The 10594-nt window shown below is 35.6% G+C and overlaps 2 protein-coding genes across 2 annotated transcripts; both read left to right on the top strand.

The window, feature by feature from the left end:
• The first annotated feature begins 6936 nt into the window (after positions 1-6936).
• On the top strand, positions 6937-7950 carry LOC120216986 (probable E3 ubiquitin-protein ligase RNF217). Its single transcript, XM_039214239.1, has 2 exons — positions 6937-7766; positions 7881-7950. The coding sequence occupies exons 1-2, from the start codon at positions 6937-6939 to the stop codon at positions 7948-7950; spliced, it is 900 nt and encodes a 299-aa protein (XP_039070170.1).
• Positions 7951-9022: 1072 nt separating this feature from the next.
• On the top strand, positions 9023-9846 carry LOC120216885 (transcription factor MYB114-like). The gene is made up of 3 exons (XM_039214163.1): positions 9023-9189; positions 9290-9419; positions 9501-9846. The coding sequence occupies exons 1-3, from the start codon at positions 9054-9056 to the stop codon at positions 9811-9813; spliced, it is 579 nt and encodes a 192-aa protein (XP_039070094.1). The 5' UTR covers positions 9023-9053; the 3' UTR covers positions 9814-9846.
• The last annotated feature ends 748 nt before the right edge of the window (positions 9847-10594 follow it).

The following is a 10594-nucleotide window of genomic DNA, read 5'->3' as shown; positions in this document are numbered from 1 at the left end:
GTTACCGTATTGACAAAATACATCGAGATATGATTTCCAACTAAATGTAACAAACCACCTTCTATTTTATAACTGTAAAAATTAATAAAAAGTTAGTATAATAAAATTTAATAAAATAATTTAAAATTGTTACCGTATTGACAAAATACATCGAGATATGATTTCCAACTAAAAGTTAGTATAACAAACCACCAACTCGAAAAAATGAGAGAATTTGAGATTTTAGTGTGATTTGGAAGTTGTGTTTGAGGGAAAAGGGGAAGGGTATTTATAGGAAAATAGGAGGGGGTAGACGGGTTTCATAAATGTGGGGGGTAGACGGATGGGGTATTAAAGGAAAGACACATATCATTATCTGCGCCTTACACACGCATCATAAATCCCGCGAAGGCGTATATAGCCATCCGTGCCTTTCTTGACGTGGCGTCAGCTCAGATAGAATCCAACGAAGGCGTGGATGGCGATCCACGTTTTGTTAGAAAGAGGGTTAGATCGATAATATTAAGAGAAATGGTATCTGACAGATAATTATTAAATGTACATGTGATATTACGATAAAAACACCGGCGGCACCAGTTTATATTGGAGCTATAATTTCCATTAAAAAAACAAATGGGTTTGTATTAATTTGGGCCTAATTTTATTTGTAAAATTGATGTATATTTTGTAATAAGGACTATTATTTATTAATGGATATGTACTCTATTTATTTTTAATATTTGATTTATTTTTATAAAATGAAATGAACATAAGAGATTTTATTATATTAACATACTATATTCTAATATGAAAATTATATTGTAATTTATATGAATACTACATGCACAACAAACCAATACGAAAATATATAACTAATAAAATATGCATCAATTCTAATATTGGTAATATACAACTAATAATATAGACATCAATTCTATGTAAAATGAAAACCTTATATCTAGGGATTTAAATAGCTTTTGCGGTCACTTTTTCGGTCGCATCGCGTTTATCACGGTCGCGGACATAACGGATGTCATTGTGGTCATTGCGAGTATCGCGGTCGTGAATTTTTTTAAATGTCGCACAACTTACCCTAAAATGATTAAATTAAATATAATTAAAATAAAATTGTAAAATTTAAATTGCATAAATTTAGATTATTGAAATTAAGACTAAATTAAATAAAAAATTAAAGTTTACATTTTAAACTAGGGATTAAATTATAAATTTTAAAAATGGGAGGGATGTCAAATTAATATATCCTTTAAAATTATATTTAAAAAAATAAAAGAAATAAACCAATTTTGTTCCCCCTTCCCCGACTTTTCATTGTCTGAAACAAAAAAAAAAATCTGCTTTCACTCTCAACTCTCCCCTCCCCTTTCCTCCTCCCCCACCCCCAATGAAGTTCGTCACCACCAAAATGCACTGATCCTCCGAAGGGGTTCGTGTTCAGTCCGATCGAGAAGGTATGAAATAAACCTCGACCAATGGGAGAGGAACGATGGTCTCGAGCAAAAGTGAGAGGATATGAAACGCCTAGGTCTTCAAGAGGTTCTTTGAAACCAGGGTCTGTTAGGAGGGGAGTGTAGGCTCAAGGATGTAGCTCGTGTGAACAAAAGGCATCGAAGATGTTTTATAACGCCAACGTCCGACGTTATGTAATATCTTGAGCGAAACCGAGAGGGGTTGGAATCAACAATTCGCGTTCAATAAACAATAGTAGTTATCCCTCCCCGTTCATCTGGAAGGAAGAGGAATCAACAATAGAAGGTGAATCTCAAGTCCCCTCCCCTTCCTCCTCCCCTGACCTTTCATTTTTTGAAACAAAGAAAAAATTGTGGTTGGAATAACGCTTATAGCGTCCCGTGATCGACGCAATCCACCGTTACCTGTTAAATTGCGAGCGCGACATACCGCTATTGGTGTGAATCCGTTGCCCACTGCAAAAATCATGAAAATCGGTTTTGGATAGCGGCGCTATAGCAATATCACGGGCGCTATCACTTTTTCGGTCCGCAATTTGAAACTCTGCTTATATCATATGTATTTAACATGTAACACTAATGAAACAAACTATACATTTAACAAAAGCTATATCACTATTTTTTTAAAAAAATTACATACTAATACTAATATTATATTTAAAAACTAAGAACTATATTTATTCCACAACTTATATTTACTATATTTAACCAAAAAAACAATATTTGAAATTATATAATGTATATTTATTTATAAAACCCTAAGGCCCATTTTAAAAATTGCCACCACCACTTGGATAAAATGGGTGATCTTTTGAGTTGAATACTAACAGTCCTTGGGTACTTGATGGTGACTTCAATACCATCGTTAGCTGTCACGAAGGTCATGGTGGCTCTCAAAGAAGATTAGAGATTTGTTCGAAGTTCTCAGAGTTCTTATTCCATATTGGTTATTGGATATGGGTTTCAATGGACCTCGGTTTACTTGGCAGCGAGGTAATCTTATGCAACGATTGATCGTTGCCTGTGTAATGGTTCTTGGTATAATTCCTTTGCTCTTTCAGAAATTCTTCATTTGCAGAAATTGGGATCTGACCATATACCTATCCTTCTTAGAACCGAAGAACCAAATTCAATGGGTAGTAACCGACCTTTTCGGTTTGTGAATGCCTGGTACGAGCACCCGGATTTTGAGGGATTCTTACTTAACTTGTGGAATAATGAGGGCTTTAGTGGAGAATCTCGTGGAATTCCAAGTTAAGGTGAACAAGTGGATAAGGAGATATTCGGTCACATGGGAGACACAAAACACTTCTGCTAGCTCGCATCCAGGTTATTGAGAAAGCTCTTGAGCATTCGTAGTCTCCGTTTCTTACGGACCTAGAAGTTGCCCTTAAAATTAATTAGATACGGTGCTTCAACAGGAGGAATCCTTATGGTACCAAAAGTCGAGAAGCCGATGGATCATGAAAGGAGATCAGAATACGCGTTATTTCCACACAGCTACTATAATCGAAGAAAAATGAAATACCATCCGTTACTTCGATTGGAGGATGACGCCAGGTTTGAGGAGCCGAAAAGACTACAAAAGCATGCGGTAGTTTTTTTCGCAAGTGTTTTTCTTTTGGAAACTCGTCTAAGCACGGAATTGGAATTTATGGGCGGCTTCAAACAAATTGAAGTCTTTCTATTAAGAATTTTAATCAGATCTGCGAGTATGGAGAAAGTGATACAAACTTTATTAATGATGAACCCTTCAAAGGCACCAGACATTTATGGTTACCAAGCAACTTTCTTTCAAGAAAAATGGAATAGCGGGGAAGACTGTTAGTAGTGCAGGACTTTTTTGAAAAGGGTTGCTGATGGAATGGATGAATAAAAATTCTGATGGTGCTGATTCCTAAAGTTGATCCCTGGAGGTAATCAATCAATTCCGACCGATTAGTCTTTGTACGGAGTCATACAAGATTATTACAAAGCTGCTAGTTAATCGACTTAAACCATTCTTGCCTGACTAAGTCGAGTTTTGTGTCAGGCCGGAATATAAAAGATAACATCATACTTGCCAAGAAGATATTCATTCTATGCACACTAAAACAGGTAAGAAAGTGTGATGGCGATTAAAAATTGATCTTGAAAAGCTTACGATCGTCTTGAATGGGATTTCATCAAAAGAAACTTTAAATGAGATGGGTCTCCCTCAAAGGTTTATTCAATGGATCAGGATGTGTTACTTTCGTTTCTACCCAAGTCTTGTGGAATGGGGATGTTTCTGATATCTTACTCCTTCTAGAGGTATTCGACAAGGGGATCCACTTTCCCTTTATTTATTCGTGCTATGTGTGTTCTCTCATGCAATCGAGCGACTAGTACTAAGGAACTTGGAAGCTCATTCACCTCTCAAGGAACGAACCCGATATCGCATTTATTCTTTGCTGATAATTTGGTTCTGTGTCGAAGCTTCTACAACAAGTCTCAGTTATTAAGGAGGTTATGAAGACTTTTTAGTTGCTCAACAACTTGGTTTTGAGGAAGTCAAGAACTTGGGCAATTATCTTGGAGTTACTTTACTTCATGGAAGGGTAACTAATGCTACATCTGTTGGAATTCCGGAAAAGGCTGTGCAATGTGCTCTTTCAGGCTGATTATGTGGATAAGGAGGATATAGTTGTACAGAGTCTAAGATTGAAGAATGAAGTTGTTGGAAGTATAAATAATAGTTTGCAGATGCTACCCTTAATTCTCGTACTACAATACGATGGAAGGGTCCGACTATGGGATGGGTCAAAGTTAATATAGATGGTGCTGTTGGCGGTCTGGATAATGAAGCAGCTGCAAGAGGAGTTCTTCGTAATAATATTGGCCAATGGCTTTTTGGTTTTGGTCGTAGTTTGGGAAACTGTTCGGTGTTGAACGCTGGATAATGGGCTATCCATGATATACTTCCCTATGCTTGGGGACTTGATTTTAGGAAGATCGGACTAGAAACTGATTGCTTGAAGGCGGTGAGAATTCTCAATGAGAAGGCTAATATCACCGATGATAGCGTGATTATCATCTTGATCCGTTAGTTGTTAAATAGAGATTGGGAAACGAAGATTAGCCAAGTTTATCGCGAGGTTAATATGATTACGGATAAGATGACTAAGCTGGCTCGAGGTTGTCCGATAGGGGTGAGACTTCACCACGTTCCTCCTCCTAGAGTGGCTGAGCTAGTGGAACAAGATCAAGCTTCTCTACACTGACCTTACGTACTTTCTGTATTACCAAAAAAAAAATGCCTATATTATTGCTTCCATGCAGCTTTTGCAGTTCCCCTTAATGCATGGTTGCATGCATGCAACGTATGAATTTTTTGCATGTTCACGGGTACACCGTCTGCTCCCTTGCTCAGTTTGGTTGGGATCATGGAGGTGGGAGACACACTGAGCTTTTGAACTCTCTCCATTTCGAAACAGAGAGACTCATTACCTTTATCGCCTGAACCCATTACGACACCAATTCAAACTATAATATTTACTCTATTGGAAAAAAATAATCCCCTGCATGCATTATAATAGCCAATTAAAATTTCCAACACATTATTTAAAAAATTTTGCCGTATTACATTTGTTACGGTAAAAAGTGAAATTGGAACAATTAAAAATTCACTTCGTTGTTCATTTTTTTTTAAATAAAAAAATCAAATAATGAAATTGGTCAAATTACATATCGACTTCAATTCACTTATATTCCATATAAACATGGTGTAACCGTAATTTGTAGACTGAGGCTGACCATAACCTATATTCTATAAGAATAAATAGAAGATTATTTATTTCTTGGGACCGTAACATATATGAACAGTGAACCCTATATGTAATTTGAGCGGTTTTACTGTTTTGATTTATAAATAATATGAAATCAGTTTGTAATCCGATCAACTTCATTTCTGCTATAGTAACTACAATAAATTGAAAACAAAATTAAATGTATAACATTTTAAAAATAAAAAAATCCAAATATAATAATAAATAATTTCACTGACGAATCGTTTAGTATAATTATCTAGGAAAAAATTTACTTGAATAATAATCAACTAGAATTATTTTTAAAATAGGATGATTGGTACATGACAACCCCCATGCGTTTCCACCGAAAATTTCGCCTAAACTTAATTTTTTCTGGAGAAAGATATTGAAAGCAAAGCAAAAGGGATGAATATTTACAGCTATGGATGTGGGTTATATTTAAAGGGTATTTACAGAATACATAAGCCATTTATTTCTACTTTTCTATCCCAATGATTCTTCACAAATTGTTTTCACTTTCACACAATCTTCTTATCCTAGTCAATCTCGCATCAAGTTTCGTATTCAAAATAAATCAGTTTTGGTTGCTACCATATTCAATTGAATGAATAACACAAACACTTCAAAACTGATATTCAAACCTAGGGGAGACGCATTGCAATCAGCGTGTTTCATCAAAAATTTGGTGGAAAACGCATGGTAATCCATGCGACTTAGGGGTTATACACATTATAGCGTCGTTGATCATTATTTGAGTAATTTTTTTTAATTGTTTTCTCCATATCATTATCTTAAAAATTTCGTCAAATTCACTTAGTATCACGATAGATCTAATCAAAATATATATAAAAAAATTAAACACTGGTTAATACGACGAAGTTATCTTTAAATGAATATAAAAAATACGATATAAGATAAAAAAATATTATTTTTGTAAAAAAATTATTATTAGCTTTAAAATAAAATTAAAAATTTTAAGATTAAATTATATAATTGGTCATCCAGCAGACATTAAAAATCAATTTCCTTTTAGTTTACCACGTTAAACTGAGTATCTTTTGTTTTCAATTTTTTCACTCATATTAGATCTTATATTTGTTTTAATGTAATTTTGTAGTCATTTTAGTCACTAGCATTTTTACATAAATCTTCAATTTGGATGAGATATACAGTTAAACATATTTGCATATTAAATTATAATCTCACTTTTTTTTATTATCAAACTATCTTTTTAAACTTGTGTTTAACATTAAGTTAAAAAAATAACTAAATAATCAAAATAAAAAATACAAAAAAAAATGGGATGAAATATAAGTTGGGGTATTACTTTGTAAGATATTCTCGTTTTTCTGGGTACCGAGTTGGCTGCAGCAGGTTTCCTGCTTTTCTAGGATGAATACACACAAGAAAACTTATCCAATAAATAAATGGGATGAACAAGAAAAACAAAACAACTTCATTTAATTCTTCGAATGGAAGAGATTGCATGGGGAAACGATTTTCATAATCGATGCATTGCACCTCCCCATTAACATTAATTAGTAGTTAATTAATCCAATCCAAATGCCTAGGCAACGCAAAACCCTCCACCTTCCTTTTGCATGAAATTATAAAATCTGGAAGAAAATGTCAATTATCAAGTGCTTTCTGTTCTCATCGTCTCTATCGAAGTGGGGGTAAAAATGGTGAAAATAGAAGAGTATTGGAATGGTGATATCATTCACTTTGTCGATGATCTCTATTTCTCAGCCCTTTATGACACTGAAGAAATATTTCCAATCTCTGATGAGAAGTATGCACTCGAGTTACACTTGCAAGAGGCTTTAATGTCATCCGCAATCTCCTCTAGAACTGGGTCTGGATCCATACATCATATGGAGACATATAGTCGTGTCAACTCAATGACAACTCGTAAAGGAAAAGAGAAACAAATCGGCGAGTCGTCCAACTCTCAAGCTGATAATGGCAGTTTATGCCTCATTTGCATGGATGTCAATCCAGTTGAGGAGATGTTTAGAAGAAACACTTGCTCCCATTTGTTCTGCAAAGATTGCGTTGGCAAATATTTAGCCGCCAAAATCCAGGAAAACATGGCAATGGTTAAATGCCCTGATATGGACTGCAATGCCGCTTTGGAGCCTCAGTTTTGTCGTTCGATTGTTCCCGGACAAGTGTTTGATCGATGGGAAAATGCTCTTTGTGAATCGATGGTTATGGCGTCCCAGAAATTTTATTGCCCTTTCAAGGATTGCTCTGCCATGTTGGTGGATGATGGAGGGTGCAATGTGGTGGAATCGGAGTGTCCGGTTTGTCATAGGCTGTTCTGTGCGCAGTGCAAGGTCCCGTGGCACGCCGGAATTTCGTGTGGTGAGTTTCGAAATCTGGGTAAAGACGAAAGATTGGGGGATGATATTAAGGTAATGGAGTTGGCTAAGAACAAGAAGTGGAGAAGATGTCCGAGTTGCAAGATTTATGTGGAAAAGGTTGATGGCTGTTTGCACATTTCATGCAGGTTTTATTATTTTTACCTCCCTTTCCGCTTTTAAAAACAGTGCTTTTTGGATCTTTGAATTGATCATTGTATGTAATATACTATAAATCTATATTACTTGTTTTTGCTTTGCAGATGCGGATATCACTTTTGCTATGGTTGTGGTTTGCGTTGGAATCAATCTCATACCTGCAATCCTTCTTGAGCTGTCCTTAATATCCCTTTACTCCTTGAACTAATGAAGCAAACTGGAAATTTCAACAAAATCTAATAATATTATCATTTTGTTTTGAATTTTTATCCTACATTCTGTATTGTGAATTAAATAGATTGGGTTATGAAGTTTATCTCTATAAATTGATCTTTTCCATTCTTGATATGAATTAATCGATTAATAAATTATATACTAATGATAAAGTACTATCAAGTAACTTTATCTAGGCTTGAGAGTGAGCTAAAAGGTGACATTATTAAAAATTCAAACAATTATCCTATATATTATTACTTATTAAAACTCTCAGATTTTTTTTAACCGGACCCTAAAGATCAAATAATATAAAATATAGCTGCAAAAAGACATGACCACAAATCATGTTAAGAACAAAGTATAAAATAAAATGAAGGTAGCTAAGATAAGTCGGCCTTTTAAATAGTCATACATCTATACTTTAGGCACAGCTCTCTAAAAAACAGAATTATATATATAAAACAAAATGAGAGTGAAACTTAATCTTTCAATTAAGCAATGCATTGTATTCATCTCCTACTTGTCTATCCATAGGTCTACCCTTTTGTCATAAAATTAGCAGCTACTTGGCAAACTTGGTTATGGAATATGGATGGGGAGATGCTCGCCGATTCCTGTTCCATAACCATCTAACTTTCACACTTTAAAAAACACACACACACACACACAATGGCCGATGCCATCTTTTCATTTTGTCTGTGCCCCCTAAAATAAAGTCACAGGCGCACTATGCATATATCTGCGGCCTTTTGCCAGAGCAATATGCGGGCTTTTGTACATACTTTACAGCATTTTCATTCCTCAATCATCAAAATTCAAAGCCAACACTGCTGTCCTTTTTCATGTTGTCTGCATTCCGCAGCTCTCTCTTGTCTCAATACTTTGTAGCTTTGAAATACGTATTATATATGCGTGTAGTTAAGTGGTAGTTGAGTTTCTTCTTACACACGAAGAAGGGTAGATAAAACAGTGAGCCACATACAATCTCCTCCATCTCCCTTTCTGATTATATATAGCCATTACTGGATCGAAAGAAATTCGAAGATATCGGACCCATAAAAATGGAAGAAAATGTACCGGCCCCTAAGAGATCAGAATTCAACAAGGGAGCTTGGACGGCTGAAGAAGATAGAAAGTTGGCCGAGGTTATTGCAGTTCATGGTGCTAGAAGGTGGAGGACAATTGCAAACATAGCAGGTAGCCCGTAGTCACCAAGTAAATTAATCATATAGGCATATGATATAAGTGTTTTGTATTTTAATCTTTTTTTTATTTTTTATTTTTACGTTTGTTGTAGGTTTAAATAGGTGTGGCAAAAGTTGCAGGCTGAGATGGATGAATTATCTTAGGCCTAACATCAAGAGAGGAAATATAACAGACCAAGAAGAGGACTTGATACTTAGGCTACATAAACTCCTTGGAAACAGGTCAATTGGTTTGGATGAGTCTTGCAAATTGCAATATCTTCCAAAGTTGAGATTATTAATGATGAGTTTTCCATTATGCAGGTGGTCTTTGATTGCAGGGAGATTACCGGGAAGAACAGATAATGAGATCAAGAACTATTGGAATTCTCATTTGAGCAAGAAAGTGAATCAGAACGAGAAACAAAGTGGAGGGTCGGCAAGACAAGGTTGCAAAACTCAAAAGAGATTAGCGGAGAATGCCAACGAAGAAGCGAGAGAAGAGAATACATGTGCCGGATGCGAGGACCCGAATATCGGCTTCGATGTGGATGAGTTCTTCGATTTCTCCAACGAGGACACCCGCAACTTGGAGTGGGTGAGCAGATTCCTCCAAGTTGATGAGGGCTTTAACTGAAACCTTTTATGGAACGGAAACAACTTTTGTTTTTATCCGCAATGATTATGATTCTTGAATTTGATGCAATCCTTGTTAATCAGTCATTGAATTTAGCAATGCCAGGACTCAGGTATTTTTGTCAGCTACATATCCTAGTTGCTGAAACTACAGCCCAAACTCTCGTGATTGTGTTAATCAACATTATCAAAAAGTAAAAGAAACTGACAAGTAGATTAGTATGGCATGCATATTGTAGTCTTTGGACACTAGTTCCTGGAGGCCTATATAAAAAACATAATCTTTCTTAAAAATCTGTGGGAAAGATAGGGAAAAAGTGAATATAAAAGTGAAAGGACCTGTCGATTAATCTGATGATACAAAAGGGTTACTGCAAGTCATATTCTCCCACTTTTATTGGGGGGAGATTTGGTGCAAGATCAGTACATATATAGCTTTAAAATGTCTGGAAAGAAGCAGTCCCCTGCGGAGACTTAATCCCTTCTGTAGGGGAAAATCATTGTCCTATCGATCAGTTCCATTCCAATATTCTGAAAGCTACTCAACCCCCTTTCTTCACCTTTTCCACCTTGTCGCTTCTCGATAGGATTTTAGGTTAGAAGATAAAATTTTAAGAGGAAATTAATATAAACCAAATGATAGTTAAGCCAGTTGGAACTAGAAAACAGCGGATTGTATTGTTGCAAATGTTCCTCACTTTCACGCATAAAAAGCCATGAAGACGGCATGCCCATATCTGTCGGTAGCTAGCTCGGTCGGTGTTCGCATTAGATGCTTCATG

This window comes from Hibiscus syriacus, unplaced genomic scaffold (genome assembly GCF_006381635.1).
Source record: "Hibiscus syriacus cultivar Baekdansim isolate YM2019G1 unplaced genomic scaffold, ASM638163v2 tig00110174_pilon, whole genome shotgun sequence".
NCBI classification, from domain to species: domain Eukaryota; kingdom Viridiplantae; phylum Streptophyta; class Magnoliopsida; order Malvales; family Malvaceae; genus Hibiscus; species Hibiscus syriacus.
The sequence above is the reverse complement of the archived record's forward strand: the minus strand, read 5'-3'. Positions and strand labels throughout refer to the sequence as shown.

Excerpts from the sequence above, each read along its gene's own strand:
- LOC120216986 (XM_039214239.1), top strand. The coding sequence starts at position 6,937 with ATGGTGAAAATAGAAGAGTATTGGAATGGTGATATCATTCACTTTGTC. Across the intron at positions 7,767-7,880 it reads TGTTTGCACATTTCATGCAG|ATGCGGATATCACTTTTGCT; the intron begins GTTTTATTATTT and ends TTTGCTTTGCAG.
- LOC120216885 (XM_039214163.1), top strand. The coding sequence starts at position 9,054 with ATGGAAGAAAATGTACCGGCCCCTAAGAGATCAGAATTCAACAAGGGA. Across the intron at positions 9,190-9,289 it reads GACAATTGCAAACATAGCAG|GTTTAAATAGGTGTGGCAAA; the intron begins GTAGCCCGTAGT and ends CGTTTGTTGTAG. Across the intron at positions 9,420-9,500 it reads CATAAACTCCTTGGAAACAG|GTGGTCTTTGATTGCAGGGA; the intron begins GTCAATTGGTTT and ends TCCATTATGCAG.